At 35.7% G+C, this 20,468-nt stretch overlaps 1 protein-coding gene across 13 annotated transcripts in view; it reads left to right on the top strand.

The window, feature by feature from the left end:
• The window catches only part of dlg1a (discs large MAGUK scaffold protein 1a), a 562,325-nt gene that overhangs the window by 94,836 nt on the left and 447,021 nt on the right, over positions 1 to 20,468 (top strand). For 7 of the 13 annotated variants that reach the window (XM_039758348.1, XM_039758430.1, XM_039758380.1 and 4 more), the window contains exon 4: positions 3,521 to 3,586. The exons of the other annotated variants lie outside the window; for them this stretch is intronic. In XM_039758348.1, coding sequence (XP_039614282.1) covers positions 3,521 to 3,586 — 66 coding nt within the window. The remainder of the gene's footprint in view (positions 1 to 3,520; positions 3,587 to 20,468) is intronic. 13 annotated transcript variants of the gene reach the window in all.

Genomic DNA, 20,468 nt, shown 5'->3' with positions numbered 1-20,468 from the left:
TTGTAAGTAAGCTGTAAGGAATGAGCCTGCCAAATTTCAGCCTTCTACCTACACGGGAACTTGGAGAATTAGTGATGAGTCAGTCAGTCAGTGAGGGCTTTGCCTTTTGTTAGTATAGATTTACCTTAGAGTGGCAAAATGCATAGAAATATTCATGTTTTTTTAGGTATAATGTTATTTTATCCACTTGATAGCAGCAGAATACTGACTTGGAGTTAACTGTGTATAAAGTCTATTATAAAAATTAAACTGAACTGAATAGATCCCTAATGCTTGTGGTGTCTGTTTGAATTGTTCATGTGAAACATTGTGGAAGAGATGTGACACAAAACTGGAAATAAGTTTCGGATTGGCCGATTTCCTCTTATAAACTCTTAGAGAAAAATCCCAGTACCCAGTCACTGGCACACTTTTAATAAAAGGTTCTTCAGATGCCAGCAAAGAAATTTATTTAACAAAGATACCTTTGGAGAACTCCGTGCACCTTGCATTGTAATCATGGGTATGTTAACAGATCTTTGTTGGACAAAACTTTTATAGTGTATTAATATACAAAAGCATTTTTAGCATAAAGCTTTAGACATTTTAGTCTAACATAAATATGTCTATATTTGGAACATTAGGTCATTGCATTTTAGGTTACACAGGGTGATGCATGATACTTAATTCCAAGCCAGGAGCAAACTTGAGGGACTGCATACTAGAATGAACTTATTCAGCTTTGAATTTCCAAAGGTAATATAACTACTGAATAGCTTAACAGACTAAAAATGTTAAATTAAGGTTTTCCACTACAATACCAGTGATTGGGACTGGCCTTGTAAATCTTAAATTGATGCATTTGTTATTCGAATGTTTAAAATATTCCTCTCTGTCTTCCACTTTATTTAGAGATTAAAGAGAGGAAAACATCAATAAAACAAACATTCTCACTTTTGGAGCCAGTTTAGTAACTGGACGGAGAGAATGTGCACACTCTACAAAGACAAAGATGGTGGATGAGAACTGAACCTATGTAATTTATAGCTTAAAATACTGCACATTTCCAGTAGAAGTAAAACAAACGCACATATTGTAGATGACATAACCTATTTTGCTGGCTGCCATCAGTGGGTCATGAGTTGCTACTGTTTATGATGTTAGCTGTTTCGATTCCGAACCCAAACCCAAAGCACACTAAATGTCTGACATCTATGCTCGATTCATGAAAGAGGAAACTCAAACCTTTGATATTCAAGCTCTGTTCACTAAGGGTGTCACCCGACCAGCTAAGCTTTGATGGTCACACCGGATTCAATATTGGTAATCTAACAATTGAGCTAAATTCATCAAGAGGGACCTAAAAGCCCTCCCTTTTTGTGGACAAAGAGTGGCAAAATTTATCGTGAATGGCTTTGTCAAGTTCAACAGCAGGTAAAAATTGAATGTTCAAAATGTGTAGCGACTACTAATATATGAGAAAGACACTAATATCCCCAAGGTTGGTGCTACACTACACCAAATCAAAATGATTTATAGTCAAAGAGCATGTCAAATTTAACAACTGAAGGTACTAAATCAATCACGTTGAATCCAAGGATTTCTGTGCAGCTAGGAACTGCAGGGAGTGATTACATGATTTCCTTTTAACTTTTGACTACAGTTTCAAAACTTCTGTTATGCTGAAAATATAGCACAGGGTCACTTCATTTTGGCAGGCAATAGGCCTGAACTTCCCTAGCCTCATAATTTAGTAAGTACTTTCTGGGTATGTTGAGGTCATCTGCAATTTAGTTCTTCTTTCTTCGAACTAAAAAGCATATGTGCTGGCTTGAAAGTTTGATGAACCTTTCTTTTGTTTGCATAGTTTAAAATGCTTTTCTTCCTTATTTTGCAGCTACTGCTGTCTTTCACTGTTGGTATTATGTACATTTCATTTTCACACACACGCACACATCAGCTAACCCCTATGATTGACATTCATGATAAAAAATGCTTTTTATTTTGTTGTAGCAAATTACATATTGCTATGACTAAGTCCCACTATAAGACTAGCAGCCACAGCTGCATGATTTTCTTGGGATTATGTAAGTGAAGTGTATGACTGAAAATTATCAAAAAAGTCATGTAGTGTGGCACCTGCTTATGTAAATGCACTTCATTTCCTCTAAAGCAAGTGGTAGCTCCAAGACTTATTTTTTCTTCATAATATATGGTATTTTGGACATGAATGTTATGTTAGATTTTAAGAGTCTCTGAGCAGTGCTTTAAAAAAAACCCATAGTTTAATACTTTGTATCAGTGGAGCTAAACAGTAACATCTAATAATCAATCAGTCAGTGGTGGGGATTGTGACAGCATGCTGGAAACCTGCATCCTGATCTGGTTTATAGTAAGAACTTAATCGGATTTAGAGTCCAGTGGTGCCAGGTTCTTTATTAACTCTTTCAAGTTAAGAAATCATGGTCTAGTTAAATTCAGTTTGTCAGAGGAAGGCTGAAGAATGTAAACTACAAAACCTTCCAGTGAACATACAATCACACCTGTTTTATTCATGTGTGATTTTTTTTTTGTACTGTTATCAAAATTATAAATGAAATAAACTATTTATTAATTGTTTAGCTTTCTTTATTTAGCTTTGGTCGATGAGGAAAGGTATACTTCATCTAGAACCGATCAACCCACACTCCCATTTTCCAAATGATGTGAATACAGCTTGTCTTTCACTCTGGCCCAAAAACTCTACTAGTATTGTACTTATAGAGTCAGTACAGTACATTGTACAGATGAAAACAAATTTTCACTGGAAATTTTTTAAATTTCTTTAGCTTCTATGGTGAATCATACAAAGTATGTCATTGATTGTTAAAGGAAATAAAGCTGTTCATCTCCCTCCTCCCAATTACCAATAACTGCAGTTTTTTTTTTTGATCTGCTGGCCTTAAAGTTTCTGTTAATTTATCTCAAGCCAGTAACCTGTGTATTGTGCCTTTTATTCTTCACCTTGCTTGGAACTCACCCCAATATTTTCATACAAAAAAAGAAAAGTTTTTTGCAACCTGTCATCGACATTAATGTTTTCCAAAACAATGTTGTGAAAGAATGCTGAAGAAAGCTCCCCTGTCTTTCATGTAAAATTAAAAGTTTGAATGTGGTGTTTCTCCTACTAGTGCAATTAGTGGACCTGGTAAGTACTTTGCAAAGTTTTCATTTATCATTTAATTATTGTAATGTTTGCTTTTTTAAAAATATAACCTTCAGCAGGTAGTTTATAGTTAAGTTTTAAATGTTCCTTGTTAGTATTTACGTTCTTACGCTGTACTGATTGAACACTGCTTCATCAAGCAACTCAGAACTCATTGAGATAATGAGCACAATACTACTTGTATTGCTTTAATAAATTATGGAAATCATCCATAATAATATATTGTACAACAAAGAATGTGTTGTATATGCAAAAACATAACTTTTCCAACATATTCACAGGAATGAACATTTCTTTGTCTTTCTCTTTTTCTTTTGTGTAAAATTGTTTCTGTAGGAGAGTTCTCTTCTAAATGAAATACTTCATGTTCTAGAAAAATCTTTCTCTTCTCAGACATGCCAAGTAAGTAATATATTGGTGAAGTCTGATTTCTTATCATCTGAGCATGTCTATCTTTAACTCATTCCTTTAAATATGTAAGTTGTGTATTTTTTTAAGCCTACTTGGAATTCATTGTCACTTTCAAAAATTTCATTTACTGTGAACATGGTATATCTGGAATCGTGGAAACATACATTTTTTTTTATTTTTCACTTCATATTTTGTTTTGGTAAAATCCATAAAACAGTTACTTTTATTTGAAGTATTTTGTGAATTCCCATAATTGGCGGCTTGTGTTTTTTTTGTTTTGCATGGTAACCATTATTTTTCAATATCCCTATTTCAAGCAACATGATATGCCAAAGCATTTAACTGTACTCTGCACATTTGATGATAATGACTTTGTGAACATATGAAGAACAAATCAATGAAAGTCCAATATTTTGGTATAATCATGCTCCATAGGAAGATGCGTCAGTGATGTATGCTATTAAAACAATGAGTAAAGGAATGGAATAATTTGAGTGTCATTATTTGTAAACTATTTTTTAATCTTTATTTCTAAGTATGCACATTAATTTGCAAAAGACACAGTTTACTGCATATTCCTTCAAGATTTTATATGCGAGATTAATTTGTGTTTTAAGATCTAAGAAGTTTGTAATCAAACACAGAGCTAAAAGGAAAGTTACGACTTGTCCTTTTCAAGTTTAGATAGATTGGTCAAAATTAATGGTCATATTTTGATAAATATTGGTTATTTCATGCACATTATGTACATCTCATATAGGTGTTATTTTTGTACCATAAATCTGGAAGCTATGCCATTGTTGTATTGATCTGGATTCTCACCTGATGTGGATCATTAATTTTCAATACAAACAAATACAATAAGTTTGTTTCTTTTGTAGTGGGGGCAGTTAATAAACCCTTATTCCGTTAATTTCTCATATTAAATAAGTGGAGACCTTAAGTTGTATTTGCTATGTCTTTGGAATAAATTAAACTGTTGCAAATAAGTAAGTAGTACATTTTTTTTAAATTACTACTCCTTTCCTTTGTGGTCTTGGATTCAGTTGGTTAAAAATCATTTGTCATGAAAGGATTGGTTGACATTGGCTTTAAAAATTGTATATTACTTGAAACAGAGATCCAGTTTGCATGGACGGTATTGATTTACTCTTTTGAAATGGAAGTACACAAGTATCTACAGTGATCGGTAAAATCTGCCTACAACAACATTTATTTATATAGCATATTTTCATACTAATAATGTAGCTCAAAGTAACTAGGCATCATGGCATTATCAGTATTTCATACAGGTAAAAAAAAAAAAAGCCCTAGGCATGCAGTAATCTTCCAGAGAATGTAAAGGTACTTAATCTTGAACTGCAATTATGTAATATAAATCCAACTATCTAGAGATAACAACAAACATTTCCCACATATACAACTTTTGGGACGTGTTAAAGAAGGAAAAAAAAAAAAAAAAACTTGGTATTAGGTTTACAAATCTTTTGTCTATAATATTGTGTCTTCCCTGCTATCAGTTGATCACAAAAATCTTAAGTTTGTTATTTTGAGAGGCACTTTATTAGTTCTTTTATTACAGTTTTTGTTTTCAGTGTATGTAGACTTTATTGTCTCTTGCAATTACATGAAATGCGTCATCAGCTGGATTTGAATAGGTGATTGACTTGTCCATTATATATGAATTTATATATGAATTTCCAATTTCTTCCCCCTACATACTACAGTTATTGGTTGTGTTAGCAATTTTTGTGTCATTTTCTTTGTTAATAATGAAGCACTAACCCCATGATTACAGAAGAATATATTTGGCTTTTTCTTAAAAATATAGACAACATACATGTCTTGTGGCAACATTTTGTTCAAGTAATTTAATTTTATATATTCATGTCAATAATGCTCAGTGTTATTTCTTTGCAGTTTTTGAAGGTTTTAATTTCTCTAATTGGGACTGCTTGACAAGTAAATTGATGTTTATAATGAATGCATTTGTATTACCCTTTAGTAAGAAATGTAAAGAATATGGATTTCTAAATCACGATGTTCCATTAATAATTCATGATTATTAATAATTAATAATGAATAATTCATGATTTATTTAATACGACTATTTTTTTAGTCCCAATGATACTGACTCACTTTTTCTTTTTTCAAACACCGGTTGGTAAAGCAATTGTGGGTATGCATTTAGGTGTTTGCAGTTTGACATATCATGACGTTATACACTAAACAAAACACCATGCTTAATTAGGCATAATGAGAATCATTGTTGAGCTATGAGATACTAAACTTAAAATACTAAAAAATGTTAATATTTATGTTGGGTTAACACATCAGTCTTTCTGTTTTACGAGTTTTAATTTTGGGCATAAGACTTTATACTCCTGTTTTGTTAATGTTCTTTTTGTCTTTTCCCATTGCTCAATGAAGTGGGTATTAGGAATAACATGCATATAGCCTTTTGGGGACAGTGTTCTGATTTAAAAATTGGAGTAACCAATTTCCTTTCTCATTCCTTTTTTAATTAAAACATTTTTTTCCTTCAGACCACACCTCCCAAAATTGTATTTTAATTATAAAGCAGACTTGGAAGTGGCTAGCAGCAGATTTGCTTCCCTTAATGCAACTCATTGGAGAACTCTTTAAGATGCATCCCTTGTTTATAAATTATCTTGCTGTTATAATTGAATTTAAAGGGAGTTCTTTCCTGTCTTTCATGTTTACACTAGGATTACAGCAATTGTAAATTACTTTGTTGTTCAGTTTATTTTCTTAAAATAATATTTATGTTTGCTGCTAAAGAATATTTTTTTCTGCATAAACAGTGTCCTATTATAGTTTTAACGTTTTGTACCTCTATGTGAAATGAGATCTCATTTTTTGACAGAAAGCAGTAACTAATGAACTGCCCACTGTAATTGAAATTAAGGAAAATAATTCAGGGACTAATATAAAATCACATAATAGAGAATCAGTGTATAGATGGAAAATAATTTACGATTTGTTAAATGTATTGTTATGGCTCCTTTATGGCACAACAACAAAGTGTTTACAGTGATTTAAAAATATGAAAGCAGAAATAGAAAAATACCAGTCAGTATAGGCTTGAGACACAATATCTATCACAATAAACATCAGTAAACTTTATTTTTTTGGGTAGTTACATTTCCCAAGGTTGGTTTAAGCATTAGCTCACAGCAGTTGGGATTGGCATTAGACTCCTTGTGACCCTGAATAAGAGAAGCTGTTTCTGAAATGAATAATATTTTGTGTATAGATCATCTTGGTTAACTACACTATTCCTGTGTGAATATTTTTCAGATTGCCATGAAAGTTTTGGATGGTTTTCTTTAGTTTACTTGAGTCAAAGTCAAGCAAAATGACACCTTTTATTGGCTAACTAAAAAGATTACTATATGCAAGCCTTCGAAGCAACTAGGGCCCCAACTTCAGGCAAGATGATACTTTTTAGTTCCAATGATACTGACTCACTTTTTCTTTTTCCAAACATCAAGGCTGGTAATTATTTTCTTAATTTCATTAGTTTACTTGAGTAGGATTTGCGCTATGTTGGTGCTTTATTGAATTTCATTATTATATGCTCAATCCGTAAACTGATTAAGTTGCTTCTTCTTTACTTTTGGACGTTGGATTTGCAGCGTGTCTTTTTTTCACTGACTCATCCGTGACCAACATGTTAGGTGGAATAAGAAGTCACGGTAATTGTGCTTTTTTTCAGTAATATAGTGCTGCACAGCAAAGATCAGTTTTTCTTTATTTTTGACTTTATAATACATGGTTCAACAGAAGCGTCTTCTTTTTTTCTAATCACCTCTCACGTCCCGCATTTCGGAATGGATTGCTCCGCTCCTTATTAACCGACAGTGTTAGTTAATGTCGTCTTTGACATCCCCAGATGTATGTGCCGCGTATGATTTGCTGTATTTGATAAATTCCGACAGAGAAACTCGAAGTGTACTTGGGTTAAACAGGCATACTGTCAGAATGCGCGCTACTGGCTACTGATTCTTTAACTTGAAAAGAAAAAATATATATATACCTTAATTTGACTTACGGCAGGTGGACAGTTGGACACCATTTACTCTCCCCGCACTCTGGTAGTGCTGGGGCTCAATTTAAATATTACTGTGTGAAGTAGGCGCCTTACGCTAGCTGCTAGATGAATTGAAGCAACTTCAGGGAATGTGCAGATTTTACTCTTCCTGGGACGGAGCGAAGCCAACGAGTGATGTAATCTGCGCGGGTAGAATAGTTAGATGAATATTCTCGCGCCCCCTCCTTTCCTCCTCCGTTCTGCCCTCCGTCCCTGCAGTAACCTTTAAACGAATGGCAGTCATTCCATCGGGTAGAACTGCTGAGGGTTGTGTTAGTGTCGCGATGAAACGCCGAGAAACGCACAATTTCTGAACGCCAAGGGATGGATTGTTTATGCATTGTTACAACCAAGGTAAATTTCGCCGGCGGCAGCATGTGCTGAACTTTAGAACAGTTCTGTGTTGATGTACTGATTGCCGAAGAACCTGTGTAACTTTTCAAAATCGCGCTAGCACAAACTGCCTTTTAGTTTCATGGATTCACCTGCTATGGTGGAGCTGACGTCAAGACTTTAGTCGCGGGTCTTTTTAAATACAAATACTGTCTGCGAGGAATTGATACTATGACTTCCTTGCCAACTAATCTAGCAGAAGATGCAGTGTTACAGAATTGACTGTATTTACTCCTACGTTAAGCATGCGAATTGACGATTCAATATTGCACAGGAATTGGCCTTTGTCACTTAACGAATTCACCGCCGTTGGAATCGGACGCTTGGTTGTCTGCACACCATAATCATGTTTGCGTGGGGGATCCTCCTTAATCCGCAAATCTGGATTAAGGGGAATCACAAACTGGGTGTTGTTTTATGATCAGATACTTTGAATAAGAGATTATATATATATATATATATATATATATATATATATATATATATATATATATATAATACTGGTGTTTTGTTTTGACAATTGTATAATGTATTCGCAATGTTCTGTGTTTTATTTCAAGTGTTAGGGTATACATAAACGTGCAGACATGGAAATGTAACTGCTGAAATGGAAATAAATATAAATTATAAAATATAGTCTAACGTCAGAAAATGCAAAAAATATATATATTTGTGTGCTATTTAAGTTATTGCATTTTTGTGTATAGTTTTTTAAAAACACGTGGATCATATTTGTAGAGATTTAAAAACTGCCACAAGATAATTATAGAAAAATAATTTCTGAATGTTTTCATAATGTAAAAAAGTGAATATTTAATCTTCATATAGTAAATAGACAGTAAAATATTCTACAAATTGCCTCAGCAGCCAACAAACAACCTTTTTATGTTTATTATTTGACATTATGGAATGGATCCTGTACATAATGCTTAATGTTTATCTGATGCTCTAGCTAGCTTTGGAAATTTTCATATGTATGTTTAATAGTTTATTAGATCATTTAATTATTTTAATTTGAAAAGCTTTTAAATTCAGAAAATGGGCGTTAAACAAGTACAGAATAAGAATACATTTTTCCATTTGAGTCTGAAAACGTTGCATCATTATTTAATAATCTGTGCAGTTCATGTGGGGGGAAAAGGCATACATTAAAAAAGAGCTTCAAATTATTCAGTATTAGATTGCTGATATTGAAAAGAAGAAATTGAAACACTTGTAAACAGAAATCTGCCAGCTGCAATTTGTTTAGCAGAATTTACTTTTAGCTGTTCTTCAAACTGCATTCTCCCATGAAGTACATGCTCATTAAAATGGGTTGTAGGCATCTTTAGCATCATTGTAGCTATGGTGACAGTTTTTAAAAGAGCCTGTAGGTTGAGCTAGTGTTCTAACATTTTAACATTCAATGTATGATTCACAGCTTAGAAATACAGTGAAGGCTCTATGAATTAGGATTGGTTTAAATGTATATAAACCATACTTAGAAACATTCTGCATAGGTCCACTGAAAGAGGAGTATCACTTATTTTGTGGTAGAAGATTAAAACTTTCTGAATTATAATTTTTCCTTGTTTATTTTCAAACATAGTAGTTACTCAACTGGTATACAGTAAATATTTTCTGTGCTAAGTACTGTGATGAACATCTTTTTCCAGTGTGTTTACTTTTTTCTTATAAAAATAAACACTGTATTTTATATAACATTTTAATTAAATGTTTAATTTGAGGTGTTTAGCAGTAATTTTTATTGTATGTGTTAAATCACCATCTCAAGTATGTAAGAAAAGATGTGCAGGTCTGTTAGGGTGGAACTTGCATGTATGAGTAAATGAATCATAAAGTTTATGTTTGCATACTGCCTCTGCAAAGTACAGAAACCCACTGCATACCCACTCAGTACAAAAACTGATGATTCACATATATATGCTCAAAGCAAACAATGTTTAGTGCTCATTCAAACACATTGTGCATCTTTAAATCATAATTACTAAATATTCCTGATTTTTGTAACACCAGGTGGATACTTACTTGGCTAATGAATATACATCCATTGTTCTGATATCCACTTTCTTGGGAAGATGAGAATTATGCAGTACCATATGCAGTACTATTGGATACACCTTTATTTTGTATATCATTAATTTTTTGTTCAATATAATTTCAGTATTGCAGAACACTAGGCATAAGATGAGTATCCTCTTCTTTGACAAACTAATACACTGTACAACACCCTCACGCTTGCATCAGATCAGTTTAACATTTCCAGTTAACCTAATATAGTTATACAGGTTCTCTTTTTCCCTTGTGAAGGAAACCAGAGTAACTCTGGTAAGTCCAAGCACACATGGATGGTATGTGGGTCATTTCATTTTACTTCAGCAAATGATATTGTAACTTTGGCATATGAATTACATCAACCTTCCAGAGCCAAGAAATATTTTTTGTATATTAAAAAAAATCATGTTGAGATCTAGGCACCTTTCTTCATTGTGTGTTTTTTATTTTGTTATGGGAATGACAATTTAGAATGTTTTCTTGTGAGCTTTAATTTTTTTTCCTACCAAAGCTAAATTGTTCAACAATAACTCATTGGAAAGCTCAAAAATCTTTCTGTACCATTAATTCTCCAAAACTCTTGGTGAACAGATTTTCACCATTCAGTAACTCAGAAGGCAATTCACAAACTCTGGAGGTAACTGCTTTGTACCTGTTGACTTGTTACAGCTCCCTGACCTCTATACAAAAATAAATTGAATTGAATTGGGTATTTCTGTAAATACATCTTTGCCGCCAGTTATCATTTATATCTGAAACATTTAAAAAAATTGCTCTGTCACTCAAATCATTGATTTGTTTGCTCAGAAGCTCCCATTTTCTTGGAGAAGCTTCTGTTGCTTAGTAACATTTTCAAAGATTTTATGTTTTACTTTGAAATCTTCTACAATTTTAATTACTTCCTTGGAGACTTTTCTATACCTTTCTTTTGCACATTGCAAAAAGTAAAGATTTAAGAATGTTCTGAGTTTTATAATGTTTTTGTTTCTTGGAGCAGCTTCTATTATATATTGTGTGAAAGAGAAAATCATGTTCAAAATGTTTGTTAAAGGTGTGCATGCTACGTTTGAAGTCTTTAGCTCAGTTTTGAAGTTCACTGTGGCAGCTCAAAATCAAAAATGATTGATTGGGCTCAAAATTAGAAGAAAGTTTTGGCTACACTGAAAAGGTTCTGATTTCAAAGCCATGCATAACAGGCTCAGCTCTAGCACTGTTAATTTAACTTTATATTCATGGTGGGAAAGTCTGGATTTTCTGATTATCCTTTTGAGCTCATTTTTTAGGCTTCAGAAAGATAGAGGTAACTCCTATGTCCACATTCAAATGTTTCTCTGCAGTACAATGAACTGCTTTTTTGGGGAGTGAAGGAAAAATTGGTTTTTATATGGAGCAGTGCAGAAAGAATTGTGCAATTACATTTAAAGCACTGCAACATTTAATCTCTATTGTGTTGCTTTTCAGTGTCTGTTATAAATTACTATGGAGTGGTCTTTGAGAAGGTACTTTGCGTTTGTGTGTATGTCTTTTTGTGTTCACAGGATCTGCTGTAGGTTTTAATCTCTTGTCTCTTGTCCGTACTTTCTAATGTATGTTTGTGTACCGCTTTTCTGTTTGTTCTGAATCACAGGGTCGTAGTTCTCCCTGGTTGGTCAGGGTGTCCTCCTCTGGGAATTGCTGCCCGTATAAAGGGGATTTTGAAACTGGCATGTGGTGATATAGGGTTAATATCATGCCTAAAGTTTCTTGCTTTTGTGAAGGAGTGATTTTGTTAGTTTGAGAGGTTTAACAGTGTTTTTGTCTAATGATGTCTTAAAAAGGCAGCTTGCCTGATATAGACATGTATAAGGGGCATTCTAAGGAGATGCAAATCTCCACAGCTCAGGCATGTCATCTTCTTAAACAGTCGGGTTTTTTTGATTCAGAGTAACTGCTAATGAAGAGGTATGTGTTGCACTGTTATTTAAACTTCCCACTTCTGAATGTATCATTTAGTTTTCTTTGCACTTTTGAAAAGTTTTAAATGTGTGAGCATGGGACACCTAACAAAAAAACCTTTGCTGATTAGCCTGTCAGCACAAGTAATGAGGGATAAGTAGAAGTTGCTGAATACCAAACTTTGGCTGAAGTTGAGACAGCACCTGTGACTCCCAAGGGGGTTGGAAATAGTGAAATGGAAGAGTCAGCGAATTGCAGCCAAGAAGTACATGATAGTGTAGGACACAGTTGTTGACTCCAAGGAATGTAGTGTCTTGCACAATGGTTAATCCAGTCTTGAGGCACAATTGGCATTGAACTGGTGTATCATTGCATTCTTTAGGAATAAGTTGTATTTTGGAGTGTTAGTGTCAATCCTCTATACTGTCCTGGTGAACCATGATTCGATCTCTTCTACTTAGGGTAAATGGCCACTTGTTGCTTCTGAGTACAGGGTTTCAGAAATGCTGATTTGTTGTTATTAAAATCTATGCAGCAAATGATGCCAAAGAAGTAGTTGAATTAATGTTGCTTTAGGTGAGGTTTTAATTGTACATTAAATAATCGCTTGCACAGGCTCAAGCTGAGCTCTATCCTTCATCAGCTGGTGTGCTTTGTCAGATCTGTGAGCAATGTGATCAGCATTGTTTTCCAACTTGGGGTACTAAGTGTTTACTTTGGGATCTGTGGAAAGTTTGATGCTATATGCTATAAATATGTGCCAAAAAGCTGTTTCACTTTAAGCATAATTATTTTCAACAAATACATTTAAACATTAAATTTATAATGAAATTGTTAACTTCTACCTTATTTTTCACAATAATAATATCCCAGTGTTGCTTTACAGTATGCAACTTCTTTTGTTTATCCCTCCCAACTCTCTCAGTTGTAACTCCACCAGTTGTTGATTGAGAATGATGTCAACCAAGTGGCAGTAACGTTGTTAATTCAGGCATGCTGTATCTACCGATAAACAGAAGAAAGTGATAAATAAGAAGCGTAGTGTTTCTAGTGCAGTGTGTTTTATATGGACTTATGTAAAGATGCAGCCCCACTTCCACTGCTATGTTTTATTTCTGGTAAAGTGTTTGCGAACAGTTCCATGAAGCCAGCCGATCAGTTAGTATCCTGAGCAACAATCACCCTTCCTGCATTGATAGGAAAGATGCATTTTTCCAATGAAAATTATCTAGAGTTAAGTCAAGTGAAAATAATCTGAAGAAAGACACAAGCATCTTTGGTAAAACCTCTTGCGGCATCTTACATTGTGTAAGTAATGGTGCCTAAGTCAAAGAAGGCTCATTTTGTAACCGTGGACCTTATTCTCCTTGCTGTTGTACTTTTGGTGGAAATGATGATTGATTTAAAAAAAATAAAAAACTAATGCACTTAAGATGATTCCATTATCAAGTAATGCAGGCAGTCGCCAGATCGATGATATAGTCTTTAATGTTGTTGGCCTTGTGGTGGATAAACTAAAACAAGCAGGTTAGTTTGCATTGCAGTTGGACGAATTGACAGATATTAATGCAGAGGCACAATCTGATTGTGTTTGTTCATTGTAAAAAACAGACTGACTTAAAAGACCATTATTATTTTCAAGACACTTATGGGAAGGGCTACTGGTGAAAATGTTTTTAAAGTGGTACTGTTTTTTGTCCCCCCCCCAAGGACAATGATCTGTATTGGAAAATGTGCAGTCACATATGGGCAGCAGTGATGATGATGAGCTGCACAAGCAGCTTGGGCTTCTCAGGAAAGTAAATCTGGATGTAGAGTGAATGAACAGCATTATTCACCAGGAGGCACTGGTCAGTAAAAGAATTAGCCATAAGTTAAATATTGTTCTGAATGATGCGGTTAAACTAAAAAACTTAATTCATCTAACGTAACTCATGTTGCGTAATCTATATCTCCACTGTCGATGTGTTTAGTCAAAATGTTGCATTTTTTATGGAAATAATAACATTTTCTTCCTGAAAACCGCAGCAATGTAAACTTGGAAAATGTCATTCTCACAATGGTGTGTACATTCGGTTTAAATAGACAAATTTAAAATAATACCAGTTTTGTTTGAATGAGTGGGGTACTTTGGTAATATTGAAAGGCTGTAGGGGATACATAAAACCAAAATAACTGGGAAGCACTAATCTACAGGACATGTTGATGGCAATGAAGGGGATGTGAGGCAGTATATATGAATGTGGTTGAGGGGCAGCTCACATTCTCATGCCAGAATAAATTTATATACTTTCTAACATTATTCTCTTTACTGCCTTTTTAAGACCCCAATGTTTTATCAGAGAATTGTTCAGTTGTTTGTTGAATTGTTTTGCAGAAATTGCACCATGAATGTTTGCACTGGCGATTTTAACACTCAGTTATGTTGTCATATAAATTTTCAGCAACAGATTTCTTTTGGGGTGCAATAGAGAAGATGCGTTCCTTTTGTTCTCTACTCTGAGGCAGTATAAAGATTCTTCCTGTTCTTTCAGCAGTATACTTGGAGTTAATCGGAGCTTGATTAAATCCCTGAGTGCCCTGGAGGAAAAACTTTTTGAGCTTCAGTAATCCCTAGCTTCCAGTTTTGATGGACATGTTCTGGAATCCTTAAGAAAGAGAAAGTATGCACTCCCTGAAATAATGGATAATAAAATCCAGGGAACAGTGATATTCTCTTCATTTTAAACTGAGTCCAAGTCTGGTGTGCCAATGCAATATTTCTTCGACTTGGAAAAGAAACATGGTCAGAACTAGAGCTGTGCGATATGACCAAAATCTTATATCCCGATATTTCATTTTATATCCCGATATCACGATATAGTACATTTTCTTTGTATTCAGTGAATAGTTTATATAATCACCACTCCTTTTTTTTTTCATTTAAATTAAAAAAATCAAAAATGAGAAGTACTCAACTTATAATTATTTCTGTTCTTTTATTTAGAACATTTGAGCAAATGTTTGACTTGGAATGTAAACATAAAATGTTAATGTATCAAATATAAAACACTTTTCAAAAACAAATTACTAAAGGCCCAATATAAAATACTGCTATATAAAATGCCTGACATAAACAAAATGTGAACAGTAGCAGCAATAACTCTCACAACATATATTAAATATAAAAGGATCAAAGCACTAACAACTAAACTATATAAGGCCAATAAACCCTTTAAACAAAATAAATACAAGTCTAACATTAACTGTCAAAACCAAATGTAAACATTGTACTTCAAACTGTAGCAGCAATAAGGCTTACAACAAAAATATATTAAATATATAATATTAAATATAATATTTTTTAGGCTACATTCTAGTAAAATGTTAATTTGCACATCGTAGTGTGGCAAATCTCCGTTAATGAGTTACAGCTGATCGCCCCGTGCATGGGACTGGACGGCGCTAACGTTTTGATGCCGTCCAGCCCCAAGCACGGGGCGATCCGTGGTAACTCGTTAACGGAGATTTGCCATGTTAATGCAGTTGTGGCGTAAACGTAATGTAGCGTTCTGTTCTTTATTGTAGAGTTCTGTTCTGCAGTTTGTGTTCTGTGATTTACATCCCTCTCAGTTATTTATTCTGTTGTCCCTGTTATTTCTGATGGACTGTAATAGAGTGGAAGGTAAAGGAGGTTCTGGAGGGATGGGGGGGAAGCGCTGTGAAAAAGGAGGAGTGGATGACGATCTTGTCGCCCCTAGCTAAGAGAGTTTGTTTTTGGATTGCTGTCTGTTCGGAGTGGTTGTGGCCAACAGCAACCATTTTTTTTTGTTTGTGTTTAATAAAGAGGGAACTAACCAAGTGACCGTCTCGAATCGTCATTACGTCTGGAAGACGCTACAGTAATTTTAACAAGATTAACGCTGACAGCAAACGCTGCAGGGAAAATTATGCCTTAAGTAAATTGTTTTGGTAGCAATTAATCTTCCAAGCTTTTAACATGCTCGTTTAAATAGTACCTTTACAACTGTAATATCCTACGTGGCCTGCCTCTCAGTTGTAAACTCTCTGCATGCTCGCTCACGTGCTTTTTGCGGAGGTGGTAGAAGAGGTTTGTCGTGTTGGAGTCTGTAGTAGCGATCGGTTTGCAGCATAATTTGCACAGTACCGTTTTCTGGTCCGTGTCAGACTCTTCAAATCCAAACCATCTCCATACTACAGAGGTAGCCCCTCGTTTAGGAACAAGGTCCTTCTGTGTGGAGGTACCTGGTGTTGCCTCGTCTTCATCAGCCATGCTAGTGTGTCTGCATCCACGTGGTGGCCATCAAAACAATGACAAAAATATTGCCGTAAACAGTTTATTTTGCGACACCACGAAACAAACGATAGCGTAATGTGCAGCGATAGACGTTTTCATATTGTCATCAGATATATATCGTTATATTGAACAGCCCTAGTCAGAACTGTATGATACACTGCTTGAGAAAAGGGCCAAAAGCTTTGAGAGACCAATCAGATTTACTTGAGAGCCATGGGCCACATGAGAGGTAGTATACAGCTGGTACTAAAAGGATAGTCTGAAATATATCCTTCATTATTTATGTATTGGATGACCTACAAAAATTTTCTTGAAGAGCAATCATCATTTGAAAAGATATACAACAGGAATAATTTACTGCTACACTGGAGAGCTTAAGCAAAAGAAATCGGGTGTCTGTTAAAGGATAGTCTGCACCAAAGACTTGTTGTCATTGAGCTGTAGGAGAACAGTAGTAGCTCTTCTCTGTAAAAGAAAGACCTTTGTGAAATCAACACCTGGCGACCAGTGGATTTGCTGCTCTGTACAGATTATAAAATGCTGCCTGATGCATTAGCAGTTGGACTAATTAAGGTAATGGAATATATTATTCTCCCTTATCAGAGTTATTGTGTCCCTGGCAGGAATATCAAGATAACATCTTTCTCATAAGGATCTTTAACACCTCTAAGCTCTTAGGTTTACATACTGCTGCTCATACACCATCTCTTGATCAGGAAAAAGACTTTCATCATTATTTTTTTTAAATATTGTTTATGTCATTATCTCTAATATTGAACGATGCCACCCAAACATGGGATATAAGATCAGTGTTCCTGGCTAATTTAATTGAGTGCCCGGCTGACATTGCGAGATGACAGCCACAGACCTACAGGCACAGGCAGATCTAATGATCTGCAGAGATGGCAAGGAACGAGCGGGCGGGCAAATATTTTAGAAGCAGGATCGCATGTGGCGAGGGGAGAGCCGCGGGGTGGAATGTTGCCGTCACTAGATGCTGAACAAGCTAATAGTGGAGACGTAGCAGAGTGGAGTTCAAAAGCCAAGAATATGGGGAGGTGGGCCTTCGAGAGGAGGCTGTACATGGTAATAGTGAGAACAGAGGAACTTAATACAGTAGCAAGGAGTATGGAGAGATGGGTGGGCGACGGGGCTGTACATGCTAATAGTGGGAGCAGAGTGGCAGTTCACTAGCAAAGAATATGTGGAGGTGGACAGGCGAGAGTAGGACTGATAAAATAAAAAAAGTCTAGTGGAACCAGCCTGTCAGATATCAGAAAAGGGCGTTAGGAAGTGACGTATCTGTTCTCAGTGGCAGTGCAGTCTGTGTAGCATACAACTGCTCTCTTCTTGTTCAGTACATAGCAAACCAATATATATATATATATATATATATATATACACACACACACACAGTTGTTTAAGCATTAGGTGTGTTCTGTGTGCAAAAATCCTTGTAGCACTCACTGTGGTTCCTGTTAAAGTGACTTCCTCTGCCATTTTTAATATTGCTCATATTTGGACCTGTGACCATATTGCAAAAAGTGTGCAGAAACCCTTGCAGCACACACTGTGTCCTGAGCAAAAGTTTTTTGTTACTGAATTGCTGAGGGTTTTGTTAAAGTGACCTATCTGCCATTCTTTTTTTTTGTTCATACAGTGGAACCTCGGTTCACGACCATAATTCGTTCCAGAACTTTGGTCGTAAACCGAGTTGGTCGTGAACCGAAGCAGTTTCCCCCATAGGATTGTATGTAAATACAATTAATCCGTTCCAGACCGTACAAACTGTATGTAAATATGTAAAAATATGTACAGATTAAGCACAAATATAGTTAATTACACCATAGAATCCACAGTGTAATAGTAAACTAATGTAAAAACATTGAATAACACTGACACAAAACACCCAGGCTCCCTGATCAGCTACAGGAGCTGGCTCGCTCACGCGCTCTCTCTCTGTGTAGCGCGAGCGCACAAACACACACACACACACACCTATCCATCCCCCCAATCCCTTCCCTGTCAGCTGCCCGGCTCTCTAATCTCTCTGTAGCACGTGCTCGCGCAGCATTTTTTTTAAAATGACTTTTAAGCACAGCAGAAAAAAATTCCGAAGCGCTTGCAAAACCAACTCACAAGCAAACAAAAAGCGAGATTGCAGGAGATCACGCTATTAAACCTAAAGCCTGATCGCTGTAAACAAATGTTTTTAAAATGAGTTTTAAGCACAGCAGAAAAAAACATCGCACAAATCCGAACTTCATTTAAAAACCAACTCGCAAGCAACCAAAAAAGTAACATTGCAACAAATCACACGATGAAGTCCTCCATGTAAACAATTTTTAATGAGTTTTAAGCACAAGGAAAAAAGCGAACATTTGAAAAGAGAAATGTAACATCGCACCTAATGCGCTATGAAAAACTCCATCTGTAAACCTTTCATGAGTTTTAAGCACAAGGAAAAAGCGAACATTTGAAAAAGAGAAAAATAACATTGCAACAAATCGCATTATGAACTAAAAAATTAACTTTTGAAAAATCCGTAATACAAAAACCACCAAGAAAACTAACCTTGCATGAAACGAGTTCTGGCATTAAGTGTTTTCCTTCAGGTGTTTTCTCTCTTGTGATTTCTTGGGTTTCTGGTGCTTTTAGCTGTTTAGCTGGTGGGAGTGAAAGCCTCATGCAGCCATTCCAAAAAGAACGTTCTTGTGACCCTCCACATTACTGGCAGTCTGGCTTTGTTTACATTATGCTGCTTGAAAGCACGAGGGTTCTCCGATTGGTAAATGAGTAAACTGGTAAACATTTTTTCCACCTTTTGTAATTTCTTTCTTTACTTCGATTTCAATTTTCTTCAAAACTTTCTTCTGACAACTCTCCACTTGCTTAGAAGCCATAGTTAACTGCAGAAGCACACGAAATACTGTAGAGCACAAAGAGAGTACACGTCTTATTGAAAACAATGAACAAGGAGCGGCTTTGCTTAAATGAAAAATCATGGCCGCTCTCTTTCTCTCTCAGGCTGCCTGTGGGGGGAGGGGGATGTTTTCGCTTGCACTACAGCCTACAGATAGGCAGGCAAACACGTGCAGCAATCTCCTCCTCCCCCTTCCCAGCAGGCACGTGCTAGCTCGCCCTTTCTCTCTCTCTCTCTCTCAACTGAGGGCCGCAAGGGAAACTGGCTTGTTCAGCAAACACGTGCAGCAATCTCCTCCTCCACCTCCCTAGCAGGCATGTGCTCGCTCGCCCTTTCTCTCTCTCTTTCTCTCTCTCTTTCAGCTCAGCTTGCAGGCAGGCAAGGGAACCTGGCTTGTTCGTATACCGAGTGTGTGGTTGTGAACCGAGGCAAAAGTTTGGCGATCTTTTTGGTCGTGAACCGAGTTGTACGTGAACCGGGACGTTCGTGAACCGAGGTTCCACTGTATCTTGCCCTGCCGTAGTGCAAATGTGCATTGAATATCCAACAGGCTCACACTTTCCCACTCAAAGTTTTATTCATAAGTACTTCTAATATTTTTTCCAAACGTTTTACCAACATGAGTAAAAAAAAAAAAAGTGTTCAGAAAACAACACTGCTCAGTTTATTCAGAAAAGAGACGGCACAAACTAATGAAGATGCAGAGTCAACTCTTGATGTGGCAATTTCAGACAAAGACATTGCAGAGGCTAGTCCATCGGGGGAAATCTCTTCAGCACACACTTTCCCAATTGATAAATCTAAGCACCGTTTATCCGGCATAAACAAACAATGGTTTAAAGATTTTAATTGGCTAATGGTCAAAGAAAATGGTATGTAGTGCTCATTGTGCAGGAAATATTCAAACAAACACCCCCCAAGGATGGAGTTACCTTGGGTTAATATGCCATGCACAAGAATTCAAAAAGAAAGCTTGCTGGACCATGAAAAAAGTAACCCCAAAAGTACATATAAAAATCCATAAAAAAGTCCAATAAAAAGTGGAAATAAAAATCAATAAATAAATCCATTAAAAAATCCGTGGTTAGACTGCATTTTAACTCCTCCTGATCTCAGTCCACCTCCTTCTCTTTCTCCCCGGCACACCCATTGCTCG

The sequence above is a fragment of the Polypterus senegalus genome, chromosome 1 (assembly GCF_016835505.1).
Source record: "Polypterus senegalus isolate Bchr_013 chromosome 1, ASM1683550v1, whole genome shotgun sequence".
Taxonomy (NCBI): Eukaryota; Metazoa; Chordata; class Cladistia; order Polypteriformes; family Polypteridae; genus Polypterus; species Polypterus senegalus.
Note: the sequence above shows the minus strand (reverse complement) of the source record. Positions and strands in the feature narration are given on the sequence as shown.